This window comes from Podarcis tiliguerta, assembly GCF_965153285.1.
Source record: "Podarcis tiliguerta genome assembly, chromosome: 16".
In the NCBI taxonomy this organism is placed as follows: domain Eukaryota; kingdom Metazoa; phylum Chordata; class Lepidosauria; order Squamata; family Lacertidae; genus Podarcis; species Podarcis tiliguerta.
Window position 1 is genome coordinate 4,425,082 of NC_139549.1, and position 23,498 is coordinate 4,448,579.

Below are 23,498 nucleotides of genomic sequence, written 5' to 3' on the forward strand. Positions count from 1 at the left end.
TCTCACAGGGATCCTGCCCAGCCTCTTTCTCACAGCTCAGTCTATCTCATGGGGTTGGCTGTGAGAAAGATTATCGCTGTAAACACCACCCACACCACCATTTTGTAATAAAACAGCTTCCCCTCAAGTCATATCTCAAGTTCCTCACAGAACTCTAGCCCAATGGTTGCCATTAATTTGATTTGAACTGATTTTATAATGAACTGATTTTAGAATGCTGTATTATTTTATTGTTAGCCGCTCTGAGCCCGGCTTCAGCTGGGGAGGGCGGGATATAAATAAAATATTATTATTATTATTATTATTATTATTATTATTATTATTATTATTATATCTCCCTCCTTCAGCAAGCTGAGGTGAGACAGGGCAGCTTAATTCAATTCAATAATACTGGTCCAGAGCCACCAGAATGTTCCAGAATGTTCCAGAAGGGTCTCCCTCATCTGTCCTGGTTTCTATACTATTTCCCTCGCAGCCCTTGTTTCTTCATTTTTCATTCCCATCTTTGCCTTGCCCATCTGAGGTAAATCATGCTGCAGGAGGGCAGTTATATTACTTTTCTCCTGTCACTTTTTATGACAGAACTTGGTTAGCCCTAGTGGCGCTAAGCGAATTGGAAACACCAGTTTCCACCTAAGATGGCGGCCGTCATCAAGGCCGTCTGTGAGGACGTTGGACTGTAGGCCTTGTTGCCTGGCAGACCTCTGTCACGCCAAACAAGTGCAGGGAAACAAATTTGTTTACGATGCCCTCAGGCACTCTGAAATGGCTTCCTGACTAATATCTCACTGGGCCCATAAAAACCGTCATCCTTTTGGCCTGCGGTTGCCTTTGCCAATTTAGGAGTGTTTGTTGACTCCCGAGGCCCAACTGGGTGCCCTCAGTTTCCATATTTTCACGCGCGCACCTGGCACCGCTGAGGAAAAAAATTGAATTTGATCCTGTTGGCGCTGGGGCTCATTTGGTGTTCTGTTTCCGCTATAGTTCAATTTTTTAAAAGGGGGGAAAGGAAATCTCTTTCTTCTTTGTCCAGCCTCTTAAAATGCCAAAATGACATTTTGGAGACTCTGTGATCCTGGTTTCTCCACCCCATGTGGCATCTGATGGCAGATATTAGCTGACAGGAGTGTGAGGCCATTGTTGGCCGACTTTTGTGAGGGCGGCTTTGGCAGATCTCCAGGCCTGCCTCTTTTTATGCTCTTTCCTTGCTAAATTTACCTCAAACTTATCTCAAATTTCCCTTTTGTAGTAGAAGAGCAGGCGAAAGGACCTAGATTTAATTAGACACCCTCAAACTTGGTGTGTCAGGAGATGAATCTCCCCACCTGCCCATCTTTTCCAGAACAATTCTGGGGCACATTTTCCAGAACATTCCAACCCAGAATGAATGAAATTGATTTCCACCTGGCCTATGTGCTAGTGTAAACCCCAAATGCCACGCTCATCATCAGAAAATTTACTTTTTCTGATGCTAGATGCTATGCTTACGGGCACATGTGCAGAACCCATATAGGAAAATGAAGGCTGGGTCTGGTGCCAGACACCATTGCCAGAAGCACCAAAATAATAATAATAATTTTATTATTTATACCCCACCCATCTGGGCTTCCCAAAAGGTGATGGGAGGCTTTGGGGAAGAGGCCACATCTCAGGCGTGGGGCTGCCCATTAAAGATGGGGGCAAACATTTCCAAATGCGAGCTGACGACCCAAGAAATTTGAGATATTATACGTATTCAGGTTTCGATCAGCGAGATGGTGCCGAATCATTTAATAATAGTAGCTTGTTTAGGAAAGATAGGAAGATCGCAACTGCCTTTGGTCCTTAGCGGAGAACAAAGCCAGTTCTTTGGGGCCGGGCGGGCGTCTCTCCGAAATCTCTCTTATTTACAGAGGTAATCAAAAGACGGGGAGCCTGGATTCGGAGGAAGAAAGAACCTGAGATTGCAAGAAATTGGGGTTGGGGTGGGGGTTGTCGGTCGCCAAGGCGAGGGGGGAACAGCAGGGCAAATCTCTCCGAGAAATTCTCTTCTTGAAATAAAATAAAAATCCTTGCTGTTGGCAAAACTCTGTCTCTGGGAGGCAGGCAGAGCTTAAAAGGCTGCTTAGAGGCACATGAGGAAGCTTAAGGGCACTCTGGATTCGGTCGCAGGGGGTGGGCCATTATGTTTTCTTCTGCTTGCGGCCTGCAAAGGAAAGACGAGCAATGTGAGGACACCGAACACTGCCTTATATTCCCCGTCAGGCCACTGGGGTCCCATCTAGCTCAGTAGACTCTACACTGACCGGCAGCAGCTGTCTGGGGTTTAGGACAATGGGTTGGATACATTGGGAGTTGAAGCTGGGACTTTTCGCGTGCAGAGCAAGTTGGGGCAGACAAAGGGAAGGACTTATTTGCACAGAGCATAGTTCATCTTTGGAACTCATTCCCACAAGAGGTAGTGATGCCTACCAATGGGGATGGCTTTAAGATTAGACAAATCCATTGAGGACAGTATGGCTATCAAAGGCTACTAGTAGCCATGACAGTCATGTTTCCCCCCCATTACTGGAGGCAGTATGCCTCTGAATAGAGTTACTGGGAATCACAGGCGGGGAGACCACCTCTGGCCCTACTTGCGGTCTTCCCAGTGACATCGGGAACAGGATAGCCAGCCATGATGTCCACCCACTAAAAATGACCACTCAATTATCCAAGAATTAGGACAGGCCACTGGGGTCGCCGACCAGCAGCGCTTACGTAATTCGTTGTTCTTGGTTATCGCGATGGAAGCTCTGGCCCTTGGTCCTTGCTGCGTGAAGTGATAACCAAAGCGGATAATGGAAGGGCAATTTTCCAACATGGCGGCCATCTCCATCTCCACCGAATCGCCCAGTCGCTGGCGCTGTGTGGAGAGAAGGAAGAAAGAGAAATGAGAAGTGTGAAGGAAGCGAGGAGGGGGCCCACACTACTGCTTTTTTGTTTTAAAAGATGACATTGGGTTTGCGAGGAGACAAGAGGATGTTGCGGGCTGAACTTTGCGAATTCATGCATGTAACCAGAGCATGGTTTGAGGATGCACGAAGCAGCCACCTTGCTGAAGCAAAGCAGGTCTTGGGCTGCTCATCTCCAGGAGAGGGAGAGAAGGCAAGCAGATCTTTTCCACCGGCGCTGCAGAGAGACAGCTGCCTTTGCTTGCCGTTTCATCCGGCTGCAGAACAGAGGGAAAGTGCAAGGGGCTCTGACCCCAAAACGGTGGCCGGCTAACCTGGTTGTCCACCTTGAGTTCAGTCAACGTGGAGTTCTCCTTCATGGCCTTAATGACTTCCATCATCCCAGCGCTGGTGATGAAGTTAGATTCAATGTTGAGGCTCTGAAGGGTCTTGTTTTCCTTCAGCATCTCGGCCACAGCCTGGGGGTGGAGAAACAGGCAAAGTTCAGGAACTCTTGCAAGTACAGTGGTACCTTGGTTCTCGAACTTAATCCATTCTGGGAGTCCGTTCGACTCCCAAAACTGTTTGAAAACCAAGGCGCAGCTTCCAATTGGCTGCAGGAGCTTCCTGCACTCAAACAGAAAGCTGCGCTGGACGTTCGGCTTCCGAAAAATGTTTGCAAACCGGAGCACTCACTTCCGGGTTTGCGGTGTTCTGGAACCGACTTGTTCGGCAATTAAGCTGTCTGAGAACCAAAGTACTACTGTATCGTCTTCAGCCACTGTCTCCAACTCTCAGCAGCTCCAGCAGCCAGCAAGGGCAACGGTCACAGAGGATGATGGGAGCTGGAGTCCAGCAAAGTCTGGAAGGTGTTGAACTACCCCGACATTTGATGTTTCCACTATCCCTTTGGAACTCACTGCCTCCTGATATCAGGTACGTGCCTTCGCAGTACTCTTTTCGGCACCTGCTAAAAATATTTTTTGTTTCGATAAGACTATCTGGATGAGTAGAACACTGGCATGTGCTTTCACCCGCTTTTTAGCTTATTGTTGATTTTAATTTGTTTTGAGTGTTTTGAAATAGCTGCTTGCAACCTTTCTTTAACTGATCATTTGATTATTCCAGTCTTTTCGTAACAGTTTTGAGGGTTTGTTAGTTTTTACAATCATGCGGTATATAAATTTTATAGAATAAAATAAAGAAATGCCAGAGCAAAGGCCAGGCTGGCCATGACTAATGGAAGTTGTAGTTGAGCATCCTCTGGAGGGCTGCAAACTCTCCCATCCCTGCTTAAGTAGGACTAAATCAGGACTCTGGTCCCGATTCTGTTTTGGTCCTGTTCACACCGTATTTGGTTAACCACAAAGCCTACATAAGTTGTCCTAAATTGGGGCTATTCTAGCCTAGAAGGTTCCATGAGTGATCACAGGGAGTCATCCTTCTCCAGTTCTGTTCTCCCTCGCCAGTTCCCTGTTAGGGTTCAACCCTAGCCAGAGCTCCAGATCGCCTGTTAACGGACAAGGAAGTTTTTCAGAGGAGGAGCAACCTCAAAGCTTACGTGTGCCACTGGGTCATTACTCCGGGTTGCAACCAGGCTGAGCTTCTTGATGACAGTGTTTCTTTTCATGGAGTCGCAGATTTCTATCAGCGTCTGAACGGGAATGTCCTGTTGGAATGAAGAGAGGCCCATCTGCACCATCCAAAATCTCGCTTCAAACCTTATCTGTTCCTGCTTTTGGTGGTGAGGGACCACATGACGTTACCCCTCTCCTGCTGACATCTCGCATGTCCCAAAGCAAAAACCCACTTTTGTCCTAACCAGTAGTAGCACAAAAATGATTTATAATATGCTTAATGACACTTTCACAGGGTGGGGTGGAAGAGCCGTAAGTCGCTGCATCCTACAGGAGAGTTTATTCTTCAAATCCCTAAAATACCCACAGTTGCTTAGAGCAGGGCTTTCAGTGTGGCTGTCCTGGTTCTGTGGGACAGCATCACAGTTTGAGACATAGCTGTTGTTTTGTATTGTTTTTTAAAGTATTTTTAGCAGCTTTTAAGGTAAGTTTGTAAATTACCTTGAGGCACATGTAATTGATGAAAATAGGGACGTCCCATTCCCTAATGAGAGTTTTACTATTTATACCCCACGCTCTGACTGGGTTTCCCCAGCCACTCTGGGAAACTTCCAACATATATTAAAACATATATAAAATATCAAACATTAGAAAAACTTCCCCATACAGGATTGCCTTCAGACGGCTTGGGGGTCAGATAATTCCATACCTTCCAACATTTCTGCAATGAAAACAGGGACGTCCTAAGGAAAAGTGGGACATTCCAGGATCAAATCAGAAACCGGGACGGCTTCTCTAAATCTGGGACGTCCCTGGAAAATAGGGACACTTGGAAGGTCTGCCGTTGTATTTCTTAACCTTTGAAGGACCTTCCCACTCTCACACTGGTCAGATCCCTATCCTCTGACAATTAATCCTTTTAATTGTTCATAACCATGAGAACTGGAACTTTAGCTTACGCTTAGAGGAAAGTGGTGGAGCATCTGCTTTGCATGCAAAAGGTCCCAGGTTCAATCCCCAGGTAAGTCCTGGAAGGAACTCTCTCTGAAACACAGCTGCTGCCTGTCAGTGTGGACAATATTGAGCTAGATGGACCAAGGATCCAGCTCCATATAAAGCAGCCTCCATGCTTGAGCCCATCGACATCTTCAAAGCATCTGCTCTTCTGACAAGTGACAGACTCCAAAACAGGGGCTGTTCCATCTGTTGCCTGCTTAAACAGGCGTCCTCCTGGGACTCGGCACTGACCTTAATGTTATTAAGGTTCACTTCCTCGAGTTCCTTGTCGTTGCTCTGGATTTTCGTCAAGGTTTCCTCCACATTTGTGGGGTTTGGAGGCTCATCTGGGACAGGCTTGTACTTATCAGGCTGCACTACGCCTGAGAGAGAGAGAGAAATAAAATAAAGAGAGAGTGTGTCTTGAATAACAGAGGGCAGAACCTCAGGACCAGGGGGCAAATGTGGCTCTCCAGTCTTCCCTTTCCAGCTCTCAAGACCCTTCCCAGGCCACACCCCTTCTCTTGAAGCCTGGTCTCATTGGTGAGTGTTTTGCTTAGTCTTCCTAGGATTGGGACCCTAGCCCCCAAGCATGTCCACTTGAGTTTGACAGTTGCTTCTGGTTCCCGGGCAACAGTCTCTCCTAACTCCTTGGTCATCTGCCACCCTCTGTAAGACGCAGACCAAGGAATCACTCACTGTTTATGCCTTCCGTGTTTGTGATGTTGCCGCTGCAGATGGCATCATAATACTGCTTGTTGCTCATGAGGGTGTACATGCCCAGGATAGCTGCAAGGAAGCAGAGAAGGAAATAGCCAGATTTGTATTTTCTTTAAAAAACAACAACGCACCACAATATTCTGATAATTAATTTTGGATTGCCAACCATGTGCAAGGAGCTGTACAGAGCACTGAGGCCTGCCCCTCTTCTGATCACTAGGCCTAGCTCTCCCTGTATCAATGCTTTTTAAATTCCCTGAACATAGAAGTGTAGCATGTTGTAGAAATAGTTTACCTAGAATCCTTGACACACTAGTATTCTACATGCGGGCTTGTTGTTTTTTAGTGTTATTTTTACTTCCCAGAGGAGCATCTTCAGACTACAGGCAGGGAACTCCCCTGTTTTAGCTATCAAGTCGATCTACAGACTGTAAACACCGAACACAGTGTCAGGTTATCCAGACAACCACATAAAGCAGTCGATAGGATAGAGAGCTGCACATAAATGACACCTTTCAAAATTAGAGTATGACAAAATCCATAAATAATCAGATAGTTTAAAACACCAGCCTGTGATTGTAAATGCAGAAATGCTCCCTATGCATATATTTTTTTTAAGCTAGTCTGTCAGGGCACTGACAGTTCCAGATTTGCAGGGGGCCTTGGACAAGATGTCTCCTGTGGGCTCCCTCCCTCAGTGAGTCCACCCACCCACTGCCATCATTGCCATCTGTTCTTGCTCCTCTGCCTCAATGTTGTTGCCACAGGCTTGCTTGCCAGTGAGTGCCTCCACCTCCTTCTTGCCGCCACTAAAAGCGGTTCTCAACCTGTTGTTGGACTACAACTCCAATCGTTCCCGAGCTCTGGCCTTGCTAGCTAGGGGTGATGGGAGTTGTAGTTCAACTACATCTGGGGACCTACAGGTTGAGAAAGGTTGGATGAGCAGGTTGCAACAGTGGAGAGGAGACAGCAGCCAGAGGGGGCTCTTGTCAGTGGGACCCGCTGCCTGGGTTTGGGACCCCAGCAGGTGCCTGATCAGCCCAACCTGTGCTGCCGGCCCTGTGCCTGGAAGAAGGAGGTTTCTCCATACATTTTCCTTTTTCTGTAGGCACCAACATTTCAAAAATCCTTTGTGGAAATCCATTATTTACAGGGACAGGAGCGACCTGCTTTGTCAGGATAGCAGCATAGCTAGTGGGGACATTTTTGCTCCAGTGCATCCATGCCGCGTCCAGCTCCGATTCCCAAAGCTCAGCAGCAAGCGGAGGGTAAGGCTGGCTTAGCGCCACGCAGAGGCTAAAATCAGACACTTCGGGTGCTCTCGCCCTATCGGCTTACACCTGACAGGGAGCCATGAGGGCAATAAAAATACGTGAGGCTTTGGCAAGGAGGTGACATCAAGGGACTTTCCTGTCTGGTGGTCACTGGCCAGCACGGGAGACCCACCTGCTTTTTATGCAATACAGGTTGTTACAATTGTCCTGGGCTGCCTGCAACAGAGTCCCCTTCCAAGAAATGGGGATGTCAGAGAAATCCCAATCAATATAAAAATGGGAGCAGGAATTTATGTTGTCCGCTCATTCATCCCATGTCCATAACGGAAATCAAAGGCCTGGAAACGATGCCTTATGAGGAACGGCTAAGGGAGCTGGGCATGTTTAGCCTGGAGAAGAGGAGGTTAAGGGGTGATATGATAGCCATGTTCAAATATATAAAAGGATGTCACATAGAGGAGGGAGAAAGGCTGTTTTCTGCTGCTCCAGAGAAGCGGACACGGAGCAATGGATCCAAACTACAAGAAAGAAGATTCCACCTAAACATTAGGAAGAACTTCCTGACAGTAAGAGCTGTTCAACAGTGGAATTTGCTGCCAAGGAGTGTGGTGGAGTCTCCTTCTTTGGAGGTCTTTAAGCAGAGGCTTGACAACCATATGTCAGGAGTGCTCTGATGGTGTTTCCTGCTTGGCAGGGGGTTGGACTCGATGGCCCTTGTGGTCTATTCCAACTCTATGATTCTATGATTCAATCCAGCAAATAGGGTTAGTGTTTGCTGTTGCATTGCTTTCCATCGCTAATGATGTGCAATTGACCGGTTCTCTTTTGCATAGACGTTGTATTTCCTTTGCATTACGAATGTAAGAAGAGCCTGCCAGATCAGGCCAGAGGGGACCCATCCTGTTCTCACAAACACATACCCACAAGCAGGATCCAAGCACAAGAGCCTTCTCCCCTCCTAAGGTTTCCAGCAACTGGTACTGTATACAGAAGCATTGCTGCCTCCAACTGAGGAGGTAGAACATAGCTATCATGGCTAATAGCCATCAACAGTCTCCTTCTCCTCCAAGGATTTCTCTAATCCTCTTTTAAATCCATCTAGGTTGGTGGCCATTACTGCCCCCTGTGGGAGGGAGTTCTACCATTTAGCTATGTGCTGCACAAAAATGGACAATGCAAGAAGCATTCTTCATTCCTGCTAAAAAAAAACAACATTCTGGTTTAGACAAACCTACCCAGAAGTTTTAAGGTAGGGTTGTAAATGTTTGCTGATTTTACTGTTTTATCTTCTGTGAACCGCTTTGAGGTGTGTTTTTAGTTTACATTCAAGCAGCGTGCAATATATATTTTATGGAATACAGTGGTACTTTGGTTACAGATGCTTCAGGTTACAGACGCTTCAGGTTACAGACTCCGCTAACCCAGAAATAGTACCTCGGGTTAAGAACTTTGCTTCAGGATGAGAACAGAAATCACGCAGCGGTGGTGGCAGCAGGAGGCCTCATTAGCTAAAGTGGTACCTCAGGTTAAGAACAGTTTCAGGTTGAGAACGGACCTCCAGAACAAATTAAGTTCTTAACCCGAGGTACCACTGTAAATAAATAAATAAATATGACACCCCCATCCAGAGCAGCAGACTGCTCCAGATATCTAAGTCAGTGGCTTGAGAAGGGGTTAAGAGGAAGTCCATGCACAGACCCAAGCTGAGGGTTGTAGCCAGCTAAGTACTACAGGGACGTGGGTGGCGCTGTGGGTAAAAGCCTCAGCGCCTAGGGCTTGCCGATCGAAAGGTCGGCGGTTCGAATCCCCGCGGCGGGGTGCGCTCCCACTGTTCGGTCCCAGCGCCTGCCAACCTAGCAGTTCGAAAGCACTCTCGGGTACAAGTAGATAAATAGGGACCGCTTACTAGCGGGAAGGTAAACGGCATTTCCGTGTGCGGCTCTGGCTCGCCAGAGCAGCGATGTCACGCTGGCCACATGACCCGGAAGTGTCTGCGGACAGCGCTGGCCCCCGGCCTCTTTGAGTGAGATGGGCGCACAACCCTAGAGTCTGTCAAGACTGGCCCGTACGGGCAGGGGTACCTTTACCTTTAAGTACTACATGGAATAGACCTGTTGGAAGTAACAGGCCTAAGTGAGTCACATTCATTAATGTCAGTGGGTCTACTCTAATATTGGCTACAACCCCAAGGACCTAACTGGACAGTGTACTGGGTGCATTTGTACTTCTGTGCTACTTTTTGAGTGGATGGATACTATTTATTAAATGCCCTTCTCTGACAATTTCATAATAAATGCCAAGAGGTTTCTGATACGATGAGGTTCCTTTCCCCCTATTCGGAACAAACTTCCACTGGGATCCAATACACCTCACTGTTGTCTGTGCCCCCAACGTGGAGCAGCTCTCTGCCCACCACCCTCCGGCCGGAAATACCCTTTTTACCTGCAATGTCGCACATCTCCGCATCGGTGGCATTTGCTAAAGCTTCTTCCAGTTCAGGTTCCAGCGTGATCTGCTCTTCTTTGGGGATTTCCCTCTTGGGGTTTTTCGGAATAAAGGGTTTTCCTGGTGTTTGGGGAGGAAATGAACTAAATTAAAAGTGGCACAACAAAAGGTCATACGATGCGGTTCATTCAAGCAATCCCCCCCCCCCCGCCAAATTCTTCAAAACTTTCCCCATTTTGAAATCCAGCCAGATTTGGTGAAATGCCCCTAAGCTGAGCTCAAGGTTTTTGTAATTAACTAGCAAGGCCCTTAAACAACTTGGGTTCTAGATACCTCAAGAACTGCCTGATTCCCTTATATCCCTGCTTGATTTCTGAGATTTTTGGGTGAGTCACTGTTAGTGCCCCCCACCCCATGGCTTGAATCCACAATCCAAATCGCTCAGGAGCCATGTATTTAGTATGGTGGCCTCCTACCTGTTGGACTCCCTGCAGGCTGAAATTAGGCAAACCCTTTCCTACTGAACTTCGGCAGCTTGACAAATACCTTTCTATTTCAGTAAGTATTTTAAGGAAACATTCTGTTTTTATTGTTGTTGTTGTTTAGTCGTTTAGTCGTGTCTGACTCTTCGTGACCCCATGGACCAGAGCACGCCAGGCACTCCTGTCTTCCACTGCCTCCCACAGTTTGGTCAAACTCATGTTGACAGCTTCGACAACACTGTCCAACCATCTCGTCCTCTGTCGTCCCCTTCTCCTTCTCCATCTTTCCCCACATCAGGGTCTTTTCCAGGGAGTCTTCTCTTCTCATGAGGTGGCCAAAGCCTTGGAGCCTCAGCTTCACGATCTGTCCTTCCAGTGAACACTCAGACCTGATTTCCTTCAGAATTGATAGGTTTGATCTTCTTGCAGTCCATGGGACTCTCAAGAGTCTCCTCCAGCACCAGAATTCAAAAGCATCAATTCTTCGGCGATCGGCCTTCTTGATGGTCCAGCTCTCACTTCCGTACATCACTACTGGGGAAACCATAGCTTAAACGATACGGACCTTTGTTGGCAAGGTGGTGTCTCTGCTTTTTAAGATGCTGTCTAGGTTTGTCATTGCTTTTCTCCCAAGAAGCAGGCGTCTTTTAATTTTGTGACTGCTGTCACCATCTGCAGTGATCATGGAGCCCAAGAAAGTAAAATCTCTCACTGCTTCCAGTTCTTCCCCTTCTATTTGCCAGGAGGTGATGGGACCAGTGGCCTTGATCTTCAGTTTTTTTATGCACATTTCCCCCAACAGGTGCATTTTTTCTGCTTAACATTCTTTATAGCTGGAGAACTGCATTGCAAAATTTGGAAAAGTGTACTATTCAAAGGATAGATTCATTCTCATTCTTGTATTGTTTGGGGCATGTAAATTAGTTAGGTCTACATTCCTGCATTGCAGGGGGTTGGACTAGATGACCCGCATGGTCCCTTTCAGCTCTACAATTCTATGATTCTATGTTAAACTGCGAGCCAAACTGAATTTCTCTTCCACCCTTCATTTCTGCCGAGTTCCTGTTCAGTGTGGGTTGCCCGGCTGGAAAAAGACCGGAACAGTGATTCTGTTACATCACTATACGGGGGAGTGACTAAATTATCCATCCCAGAGAAGCAGCAGGATTGCCGATCTTTTGCAGGTGCCCAGAGCAGTAACTCATCCAGAATGTGGAGGATTCAGGGCCCTCAAATTATTCCAGTTCTTCATTTCTCATGGCACACTAGCAGTTCTCTCTACGCTATCTGACACGATCAGGTCTAGAAACTTGCACTGTTTGTTTTGTTGCTGGCTGGTTGTTGTTTTTTAAATCCAACATTAAAGTAGCTGGGATTCCAAAGCAGCCACACCAGACAGTTCCATTTCATGTGGCCCAGATCTAACCCCTCTCCATGCCCCCAAAACACGGTGATTTAGTTACAGAGAGGAAGCAAGGGATTTCTTAATCGCACCCAGATGTTTAATTGCTTAGTACTAAAAGTAGCAGCAGCAGAAGAGGTGCCATCTGTTTAAATTGTTAGAATATAAACACCAAGCCACTACGAGCTGCATTGCACTAATTTATCTTGTGAGATTAAGAGAACGGGGGTGGGGGAGGGATAAAGAATATGAGAAATGTAGATATGGTGAAAACAGTTTTTCCAAGTATAAAAATAGCAGCAGTAATTAAATAAGGGTGGGGAGAGACAGCAATGCCTCAGATTGAAGCAAAACGACAGTGTGATGACTCGACGCTCAGGTTAGAAACATTAAGACATGTGTCGCAATTACTAATTGCATTTCTTTTCTATTTTGCGTTGGTTTTCTAATGTTAAGAACATGAACCACAATAAGAGAGGGAGGAAAGAAGACACGGACAAGGTTTCCTTTCAGAAAATCTCTTGACACCGTGAACTTTCAGGAAATCTTTTTTTAGGTCCCAATGAGACTGGGAAAAGGGAGAATCAAAGCTGCCCTTTAGAAACGTCCCGGCTCCGGGATCTTTTCTTCGTTCCAGCGTGGAGAGAAGTAAATTAGCGTGGGAACCACAAAGTGAGAGGAGGCGCAAATAGGGTGAACCTGAGATGCCTTCACACACACACACTCACACACACACACCCCAACCATCTTCCAATCTGCTGGCAGAGTCCACCTGTTGCTCCTTATCACCGGCACTCGGAATCTGACTGCTGCTGCCTCTCCACGGGATTGGCCAATGCACCGGCAAGATTCAACACAAACGCCATTGGTTATGCTGCAAGATATCTGGAAAGGGTAGTGCTGCTGCTTTTGACACGCAAGGGATGTCAGAAGGCAACGGTTTCTATTCCAAACTGCATTTGTCATAATCGGTTCCGTTTCTCTTACACCGCGGTTCAGTTTCTGCCAAACACTACATTATTCATCTCACCATGACAGCTATTTAGAATCACAGAACTGTAAAGTTGGAAGGGACCCCAAGGGCCATCTAGTCCACGAATCACAGCTAAAGGATCCATGACAGAGGGGCATCCGGCCTCTGTTTTAAAACCTACAATGAAGGAGAGTCCACCACTGTCAGAGGAAGTCGGTTCCACTCTCAAACAGCTCTTACTGTCAGAAAGCTCTTCTTAATGTTCAATCGGAATTTCTTTTCTTGTCATTTGAATTCATTGGTTCAGGTCCTCCCCTCCAGAGCAGCAGAAAACCAGCTTGCTCCATCTCCCATGTGACAGCTCTTCAGGCTAAACGTGCAGCTGGATTAGGCCCTCAAAATGGGCAAGAGACACATTACTTCTGCTGGAATGGGTCCTGATGTACCAGTTGAAGGCCAAATGGATCATGAATTTAAATCCCTGATCAGCCTTGTTGTTCACTGGAGGAGCTGGCTACAGGAGTCTCTCAGGTTGGCGTGCTTCACAGGGTTGTTGCATGGTGACACAGAGCTCCTTGGAGAAAGGGCAGAGTACAAATGCCACAGGGAGGAATTCAACAAGTGAAGAGGTTTCCTTGTCACTGTGCCTCCATGTACCAGCAGCTAGACTGGTTGGATTTCTGCCTGTTGTACTGCTCTTAAAGGCAGAGGAGCCTGCCTGGAGTATAGGGATGGAATATTTGTCCCCTGCCTATCTTCAACTGAATGGCAGATAACCAGCGATAAGTTTCTAAAATGTCATTTTAGGGATGTGTTTTCTGGCGCAGAATATAAAGTTTCTGCAAGTTTTGTGGTCAAAGGTGGAATGAAATATATTTTAAAATTTTACCAAATAAGATGTGAGATATATGTACATTGGCTTTTTTAAAAGAATTTTTGGCAAGCAGAACCACTGGACAGCTCAAATTTGTGCTCTCACAAGCTGATTATAAAACTTTGGTTCCTCTGATTGGTGTCACACAGAGAGGACCTCTGCAAGTCAATGACAACAACCTTTGCCTGACCTGAGCAGAGCCACTGGACAGCTGAGATCTGAGGTCTCGCAGGGGAATCTCTTTGCAGTACCTCAGCTCTCAGGGTCACATGCAAAATCTGCAAATGGAAGAACATCATAAAGAAGAATATGACAAACGCCCTTAATGTACAGCAGCAAGATGCCCTGAAAGTGCTTTTAGCATATGTGAAGGATGCAACTCTGAATGAAGGCAAGTCCTTAAAATCAATGTCCTCCTTTTCACGCCTTTCATTGTGGGGTCAAGTAGCTGCAGTTGAAGGTCAAGGATGAAGAACATGCAGCTGCAAATGCGCCATTGTCTACTCAGAAGGAAGTCCCAATTCACTTTGGTGCCGACATGCATGAGAGAGGGCTATGAATTTGATTTTTCCCCCCAGGTGTGTTGATGGATGATTTGAAGAGATGCCGTGAGCCTTTAGCAGGAGCACTTAGGAACCTTTTGTGGGTCAGGACATCTGAGCTACACACCGGGCTATTTTGAATCCTCGGCGTGCTCCCGGCCGAGCTAAATATAACTTTTCCTCTCAATCCCATCTCAATTCTGGGACAGCACGCACAGTAGGATTCTGGCAACACTCAGGAGCAGCTTTTGCCCGGCGCCAAGCTGGGACAGAGCTGGTCTCGAAGACCTATGGAGTGTACATGATTGTCTCTCTGCACATGCCTCCAGCATCTCTTGCCCCCAATCAAAATGGCAGCCATGGATTTGGAACCACCAATAAAACTGATGCTAGCACCCAGGGTTTTTTAAGGATATTGCAAATGGCAAATTCCAAAATCCATATCAGGCAATGGCATTCTTAGACTAATCAAAGTGTCACAAAGGAGTGTGGAAGCTTTCAAGGCCAGGACAGTTCAGAGATGGCACCCCAAGCATGGTTTGTGCTAATCACAGTTTATAATCAAAGTACAAGCAAACCAAGGTTTACAGCTGCTTGCCTGCTTTTGTTTCCCAATATCTCAGAGCTCAAGCTGATGCATTTACTCTCATTTTGATTGTGCAGTGGCTTCTGGAGACAGGAAACTAGTAGTCACTCTGCTCTGTCAATTTGAACATCCCATTGAATCATACAGCACACAAACCATGGTTTCTCAGCCTTGCTCACCAGATTATCACAAAACATGGCTTGCCAATTCAAATGTCACAACCCAGCATAGTACAGGCCCATGGTTTGCAGACTTGTCAAACCATGGTTTCTGGCACCAGACGCAAACCATGGTGATGCCTAGGACAAGCCTGGTCTGGAAACATGCAAACCAATGGATTCTGGGGCTGATGGCAAACCATGCTTTCTCAAATTAGTGTCATGCCTAGCTGCTGACCACAGTTTGATGTGACATTTGAATAGAATGAATTTCTACATCTTTATAACAGGAGAAATGCTAGAGAATGAGGCTACTCCGGGGCCTGAAACACAGCAGGCAGAAAATAAAATTTATTTGTCCAAAGGCAGATGTCCAGGCTTCTGCTATTTAAATCAGACCTGGCCAATCCAGATGCTCCATACGATTCACCAATCACAGAGGGTATAATCTCATGCAATCCCAGTAGCTCAGTAGTAACCATTATGGTAGTAATGGTTAGAGTGTCAGACTATGAGATCAGGGTTCAAATCTCCACTCAGCCGTGAAGCTCACTGGATATCACTGCTTCTCAGCCTAACCTACCTCACAGGGTTGTTGTGGGAATAAAATGGGGAGAACCACGTACACCACCTCGAGCTGCTTGGAGGATATAAATGCAATAAATAAATAAGTCACTGAAACTGACTTTTAGGGTTGCCAGCTGACCATAAGTTCTTTTTGTTTTTTGTTTAAATAGGCTGCTCCTCTGCCTTCAAGAACAGCTCAATCTGCAAAAACCTGTAGGTGGCACTTTGTGCAGCACAGTTGCATGTCCTGCTGCTGCGGATGGGACAGCCCCAGAAGATAGCTGGGAAGCTTGCCAGTCCAGCCACGCAGCCTTGGAATCACAGCATCCAGCTTGGAAATTGGACAAATACCTTTTTTCTCTCCTGTGAAGGGCACCAGGTCTTCCCGCTCCTTCACTTCCATTGCCTGCTTCTCCAGGTGCTGCATGAGGGCGTCTCGATCCAGTGGACCCGTCGGGCTCTTCTTCGTCTGGTCTCGTTGCCGGAGACCCGCCGGGAGCATCACATTCTATGAGGCAGAGCAGAATGGGGGTGAGTGAGTTATACAACAGTGGCATTGTATCGCCAGTACTGTAGGATAGGGCTTCTGGCTGCATTAGAACAAGGACTTTCAACCGGGCCATCAAAATTAACTCAACTGGGCATTGTATCGCCCAGTACCGTAGGATAGGGCTTCTGGCTGCATCAGAACAAGGACTTTCAACTGGGCCATCAAAATTAACTCAACTGGGCATTGTATCGCCCAGTACCGTAGGATAGGGCTTCTGGCTGCATCAGAACAAGGACTTTCAACCGGGCCATCAAAATTAACTCAACTGGGCATTGTATCACCCAGTACCGTAGGATAGGGCTTCTGACTGCATCAGAACAAGGACTTTCAACCGGGCCATCAAAATTAATTCAACAGGTGAAGCTTCGGGCTTTGTTATATTTCCCTGTTAGGTATCATCTGCTGAATGTGCCTGCTCCCCTTTCCCACCTAACAACACTGCCAAGGGGAAATTACTTGTGTGCTACTGGGGAGCGACATGACACGGCTACTACTTTTAAACTTCCCGTGCTCTTGTTCATCACCACAAAACTTGGCCTTGGGGTTGTGAGGGAGGGATTTGTAGGAGTGGGCAGAAACAATTCCCTGGAAAATAGCAACCTAAAGTTCCTTCCAAACCTACTGCCTAGATGTGGGACTATTTCCTAATCTGAACGTATGACAGTGATAATTGATAATATTCGGTCTCGATACCCGTACCCTCTGGATTCCCGAGCAAACGTTCCTAAGCCGAATGTACATTGCAAAAATCCAAATTAGTATTCTCCTAAACTTGATTCCATCCTGCAACCATACCCCTTTAATGTTAGAGTTATAGGCTCAATGGCAGAGCAGAGAGATGGGGAGGAAGAAGCCACCCAAAAAAATCAGCATGGCTAATCTTTGCAAGATACTTCACAATTATGTATTTAAAATGGGTGCATTTGAGGACCTTTAAAAAAATGCTATAATAAAAATAAAAAGTTATCACCAAGACTTAAAAGATGAAACTTTAAGCAAACTCATTCTCTGAGGGTTGATCTTTATCATCCATGCACAGGGATCAGCAGGCTTGGGAGAACCCCAAAATTTGAAGAAACACTATGCCTCTCTCTTTAGAGGAGGGAAACCTGAAGGAATCCCCCTCCTCAAAATAGTCCAGACTATGCAGGGCATGCACAGTGGTCACAGATTGCCTCTGATGTCAGGGCACAAAAGTGGAAAGTGGAGGGTGTGAGGAATGTCGTGCCCTGGAAAGGGATGGCAGGATCTGTCAATTTTGGTTCTTTCAGTTTCACCCCCCCCCCTCCATTTTAGATTCAGTTGTCCACTTGCAGCAATTTGTAATTATAAAAAAAAAAAACCCTCATGAAAATTCAACAGCGTTTAGTGCGAATTTCTCATCACAAACACATTTTTATAAGCTGTTTTTAATACCATACGTTTGTTGCAGTCTCACTTGTTGCCCCTAAGGACAATTAAGTTCCAACATCTTCACATTCAAGAGGGCTGTGAATTTTAACCCAAGAAAATCCTTAATAAAAATTATAAAAGAAGAAGGCAGCTATTAATGTTTTGATTCAGCACCAGAGGGTTTGCTTCAAAAACCATCTGGATAGGTGAATCTGCTGGTTTTGGTTGCTTTCATTTTATCAGTCTTAAGTTCAGTTCTCCATATTAGCTTGAAATTTCTTTTAAACCCCTCGCAAAAATTCGTCAACATTTTAGTGTGAATATATTTCAGCATACACATTTGAAAGCATTTTTGCATTGTGTACACACTTTTGTGAGCAAATTTCTGTAACATAATGCATTTTTATACATAAGTTTCCCTAACGTATACATTTAGAGGAACATTTTACCCTGTCAAATGCATTTTGTTGCACACGTTACTTAGCTGGAGAACTGCATTGCAAAATTAGAAGTGAAATTTCAAACGATATTTGCAAAAAGTGCAAATTAAGTAAGTTTGTCTTTTAATTGTGAATGAGACGGAATTTCTTCCCCATCCCTAAAATCATGTCTAGGCTGTCATATTTACGTTTCCCTCAAAAACCTAAAATTAAATCTAGAATCTTCAAGAATCCCAGCTTCTACCCCAAATTGTCACCCCCCCTCAATCTCACTTCAGGGTCCATTTCCTGAAGCTCTACGTCAAGTTGAGCCAGCTCCTCCGCAGATAGTTCATTCAAGATCTTATCTTCATCAATGTCTCGATATTTCTCCAGCTCTTTCTGGTATGAAGTCGTCATGGTTGCCGCGGTTTATGTAAAGGTGGTGTTTCTTCTGTGATGTAGAATGAGGAGGATGAAGCTGGATTTAGGGGAGATAGAAAGAAGTCCCAGTGAGTAACTAGGAGGCAGCTCTAAAAGATCCAGTGTAAAATCAGGCACAGGGCAACATGGGACACTGGGGGAAAACCAATGGAACTCCTTGCCTCTTGATTTTTCTGACTGGTCAGCTAAGTTGGTTTCTGGGACCTCTTACCACTATAAATTAATGGTAGTATTGAGGCTGGCACCTGATTAAAGAAAACATAGTCAATTAACCCTATGAGTGTCAATTGATTACTATTTAATTACTTGATTGAATCAGCCTACACTTCCCTATGAGAAAAGTGGAAAGCAATGGGAGAATTCTTTCTGTGATTTTGAGATGCGTCATGCTCAAACCAGAAGGGATGCTTCTTTTGAAATGGGGCTTGCCAACTGTCTTTTAAAAATATATAACTGCCTTCTACAGTCTGGTTTGAGTCCTCCTGACTTGGGGAGGGGGGCACACCAACAAGGCTAAACCCAAATGTTAATTCAACCATGGCGCTTGTGACTTGAGTTTCTTTGAAGATCAGGGTCTCCTGGTAAGTTTATATCTTGTTCTTGAAACTCTCGGCATCCAATTTTGGTGTGTGTGCTTGTTTAATTCAAATCAGGTCACATTTCAGTCTATGGCCTTAATTGAACGATCCAGACGAATAGATCAATGCAGGCATTTATGGCCACATCAGAGTGTTCAACAAGCAAACAAGCTTACCCGTTCACCCAAAAGAAAATGACTGGTATTTCGCACTGTACTTTAATTTTCTGTCCTGCCTAAAGGGCAGCGCTCCATTTGCCAGAAGCTTGTGCATTGGTGGCGGGGGGGGGGGGAGGTGTTGAATGAGTCCCCCAAAACAGCTGTTTTAAGCCACCCCATTCAGCTGATTGTCAGGACCTGATTCTCAAAGGCTGAGGGTTTTAAAGCAATGTTGAGGAATCTGGTGTCTTCCAGGTGTTGCTCCCAGCAACCAGCACAACCAGTGTCAGGGATGATGGCACTTATAAGTCCATCATCATATGGAGGGCCACAGGCTCCCCTTCCCTGGGTTTAAGGTATAAGCCCCCAAAGGGACTGTGCCACTTCAGACTGCAAATACAAGATGGAATGGGTGCCCCGGTGTCCTATGTCAAAAGTGCCACAGAAGACAAGAAGGAAGAACTTCCCTTGGAAGGTGGTGGACTCTCCTTCCTTGGAGGTTTCTAAACAGAGGTTGGGTGGTCATCTGTCAGGGGTTCTTTAGCTGAGATTCCTGCATTGCAGGGGGTTGGGCTGGATGACCCACAGGGTCCCTTTCAACTCTACCATTTATGATTCTAAGACCAGGCTGATTCTTTAACACGGTTGGGATTTGGGGCTTGTGGGGAGAGGACACCCTGTTGTGTGCTGTCTGAAGTCGTATCCTCTCTTGACTGCTGCGCCATGCAATGTTTTTTAAATATGTAAAATCATTCACATATGTCTGTGCAATCACACTCTGTGTCTCTTAGCTATGCATTTGGACACTTCTTGAGATATCATAACCAAAATTTGTGTGGTGGTTCCTGAGATCAACAGCGCGTTTCTGTCTACGTTTGGGTACCGTTGGACGCCATTTTGAATCAAGATGGTCAAATGAACCTTTCAAAACTACTCTGATTTTTTAACACAGGTCTCAAAATTGGTTTCTTAGAATTCCTGAGGAACCCCAGGCTAGAAACCTGCTGTATCAGAATAAACAACGGATGCAGGAAGGCTCTGAAGCCTAATGATGGAGAAATCAGATTGAGCAGTAAAATTGTTTCCAAACTGTCCCATTCCCATACTTATGCTGTCTGCTTATCACTCTCTTACAAGGCAGGTGGGGAGTGCTCCAGGAAAATGCTCTCAGTCTGGCTCTTGCTCTCTTCCCCTCCCTCCTTCATTTCTGGTCTCATTTTCTCTATCACAAAATGGACCTAACCCACCACAGAATGTTGTTGCACAGGACTAAACGAATGCAAAGGAAGCACTCTGAAGTCTGATACACAAGGTACCTCTTAAATGCTTTTTTGAATTGGGCTGTGTGTGTTTTTTTAAAATTCTGTGATTCTCTTTTTAACCTTTTAATCTAGTTCAACTAGATTAAATCTAGTTTTAAATCTAGTTTTTAATCTTTTAATCTAGTTCAACTAGATCTAGGACAGATCGTGAAGCTGAGGCTCCAAGACTTTCGCCACCTCATGAGAAGAGAAGACTCCCTGGAAAAGACCCTGATGTTGGGAAAGATGGAGGGCGCAAGGAGAAGGGGACGACAGAGGACGAGATTGTTGGACAGTGTTCTCGAAGCTACCAGCATGAGTTTGACCAAACTGCGGGAGGCAGTGGAAGACAGAAGTGCCTGGCGTGCTCTGATCCACGGGGTCACGAAGAGTCGGACACGACTAAACAACAACAACAACAAATCTAGTTCAAGGACCCAGTGGCGCAGTGGGTCAATGTGTCTGGCTGATAACCAGAAGGTTGGTGGTTTGAGCCCACAGCTGTGGCCAGAATTCATGCACTGCAGGAATTTCAACACTATAATTCTGTGTTCTTCATCTTTTTAAGAACCTAGGAAACTGCTTTATCCTGAGCCGAACCCCCAGCCCATCCAGCTTGGTATTGTCAACACTGACTGGCAGTGGCGCTCTAGGATACCAGGCAGCTTTCTCTCCCAGCCCTACCTGTAGATGGCAGGGATTGAACCCGAGACCTTCTGCATGAAAGCAGGTGCTCTGACCACTGAACTGAGGCCCTCCCTTATACCAGATGGACTCCCTGCTTTTTCTAGTGCCTTTCAAATAATGCCTTCCTATTTTCCAACCTACTTCTTTGATCGGTCTCTTCTCTCTCTTCCTTTCCTCCTCACTTCCCCCCAAAAGATAAGAAGCTTTCTGAAACAGGAGTCCTGGAATCAAAGACTTATTTTGTGCTCTCAGAATTCAACCTCCGTGCAAAAGAGGAGGAGGTCTGTGTGAGCAGATATAAGGGGTGACAAACTCAGCCAGCCGTCTTCCGGGAAGATCTAAACTAAAGAGGTTTGTTTGTTTCCCCCAAGATGCCTTAAACTATGGTCAAACTTCCATTCTCCATTTCCTGCGCACTTTAACAACCCACGGCAGATAGAAATTCAACCACTGTGGGATAGCTTTACCAGCGGAATTTCTGCCTGTCGTGCAAGTTGGTTGTGTTTCCAGCAAGCGATGTGATAGGCAAAGAAAGGCGGGGAGGTGGGGGTTGACATCCTGTTTCTGGAAACACAGGTGTGGGGAGCCTTTGGCCCTCCAGATGTTCATAGAATCATAGAATGGTAGAGGTGGAAGGGATACCCAAGGATCATCTATTCCAGCGGTTCTCAACCTGTGGGTCCCCAGATGTTGTTGGACTACAACTCCCATCATCCCTGAGCTCTGGCCTTGCTAGCTAGGGGTGATGGGAGTTGCAGTTCAACAACATCTGGGGACCCACAGGTTGAGAAAGGCTGATCTAGTCCAGGAATGTTCCTGGATGATAACTACCCTCCTCCTCCTCCCTGGCCCTTGGGAGCCCTGGGGCTGATAGGAGCTGTCATTCAGTGAAACACCTGGAGGGGAGGGCCAAATCTTCCCCACACCTGCTGTAACGGTTGCCATGCAGGTGGACATTCAGCTGGTGAAGCGTCCCACCTGTCAGAGTAAAAAGAATGGCCTGACAGACCTCCGGCAGACAGAGAAACCATAGCAGAGAAACAACAGTGGCAAGTTTAGTGAGCGTAAATCAGGCATCCCCAAACTCAACCCTTCAGATGCTTTGGGACTACAACTCCCATCATCCCTAGCTAACAGGACCAGTGGTCAGGGATGATGGGAATTGTAGTCCCAAAGCATCTGAAGGGCCGAGTTTGGGATGCCTGGCATAAATGAGCGTCCACAGGGGCACATCTTTCCATGCTGAAATATGTTGTTGGTGGCGACAGCCCACCTTTAGATGACTCCCACATTCTTATCTTGGCCAATCAAGTGTTTTGGTTCAATATCTGCATTTTTCCCGCCACCATTTTGGAGGAGATTAAGTAATAATAATAATAATAATAATAATAATAATAATAATAATAATAATTTCTTTGTACCCCGCCCATCTGGCTGGGTTTCCCCAGCCACTCTGGGCGGCTTCCCACAAAGATGAAAAATACACTAAAATGTCACATATTAAAAACTTCCCTGAACAGGGCTGCCTTCAGACGTCTTCTGAATGTCAGGTAGTTGTTTATTGCTTTGACATCTGATGGGAGGGCGTTCCACAGGGCGGTTGCCACTACCGAGAAGGCTCTCTGCCTGGTTCCCTGTAACTTGGCCTCTCGCAGTGAGGGAACTGCCAGAAGGCCCTCGGAGCTGGACCTCAGTGTCCGGGCAGAACGATGGGGGTGGAGACGCTCCTTCAGATATACTGGACCGAGGCCGTTTAGGGCTTTAAAGGTCAGCACCAACACTTTGAATTGCGCTCGGAAACGTACTGGGAGCCAATGTAGGTCTTTCAAGACCGGTGTTATATGGTCTCGGCGGCCGCTCCCGGTCACCAGTCTAGCTGCCGCATTCTGGATTAGTTGTAGTTTCCGGGTCACCTTCAGAGGTAGCCCCACGTAGAGCGCATTGCAGTAGTCCAAGCGGGAGATAACTTTGCTACTGCTTTGCATTGCCAAAAATAAATAAATAAACGTCGGCCATGTCATATTCCCTTCGATTGACTGAAGAAAGATGAAGGAGACTACCTTTCTTCTTTCTCTTTTAAAGCCACACTAGGCAATATTTACCTCCTCCCACCGAGTGGTACTAGATGTCTGCCCTAAAGTCTTACTCTGACAGCACCACAAAGAACGTGTCCATCAAGACTGCTTTATCTCTGACAGGGGCAAACAAATGCCGCTGGGAAGCTCCGTCTTTCCCAGATTCACCTGAGCCAACATCCCATTGCCACACGCCAGGTTTAGACATAAGAATGTGAGAATCCAGCCTCTTCCCTCAGCCCAGCAGCCCAAAGCAGGTAGGAAAGAGCCTTTCCCTTTGTTTGCTCTCCAGAATCTGGTGCTCCCTGAGGCAGACTGCCCCTGAAAGACCCATTCCAGCCATCGGGACTAACAGCCCTCGACAGGCCTCTGAATTTGTCCCATCC

At 46.3% G+C, this 23,498-nt stretch overlaps 2 protein-coding genes across 2 annotated transcripts in view; one reads left to right on the plus strand and one right to left on the minus strand.

Moving 5' to 3' along the window:
* PIP5K1A (phosphatidylinositol-4-phosphate 5-kinase type 1 alpha) overlaps positions 1–23,498 on the plus strand; it is a 171,129-nt gene that overhangs the window by 79,130 nt on the left and 68,501 nt on the right. The window lies entirely within an intron of this gene.
* Positions 1,735–23,498, minus strand: part of TMOD4 (tropomodulin 4) — a 26,270-nt gene continuing 4,506 nt past the window's right edge. Inside the window, exons 2-10 of the mRNA XM_083416748.1 lie at positions 18,164–18,350; positions 15,860–16,016; positions 9,922–10,044; positions 6,185–6,274; positions 5,738–5,868; positions 4,474–4,581; positions 3,248–3,391; positions 2,740–2,884; positions 1,735–2,185 (exon numbers count right to left, since the gene is read on the minus strand). Of these exons, the coding sequence (XP_083272874.1) occupies positions 2,163–2,185; positions 2,740–2,884; positions 3,248–3,391; positions 4,474–4,581; positions 5,738–5,868; positions 6,185–6,274; positions 9,922–10,044; positions 15,860–16,016; positions 18,164–18,289 (1,047 nt within the window). The 5' untranslated portion in view covers positions 18,290–18,350 and the 3' untranslated portion in view covers positions 1,735–2,162. The remainder of the gene's footprint in view (positions 2,186–2,739; positions 2,885–3,247; positions 3,392–4,473; positions 4,582–5,737; positions 5,869–6,184; positions 6,275–9,921; positions 10,045–15,859; positions 16,017–18,163; positions 18,351–23,498) is intronic.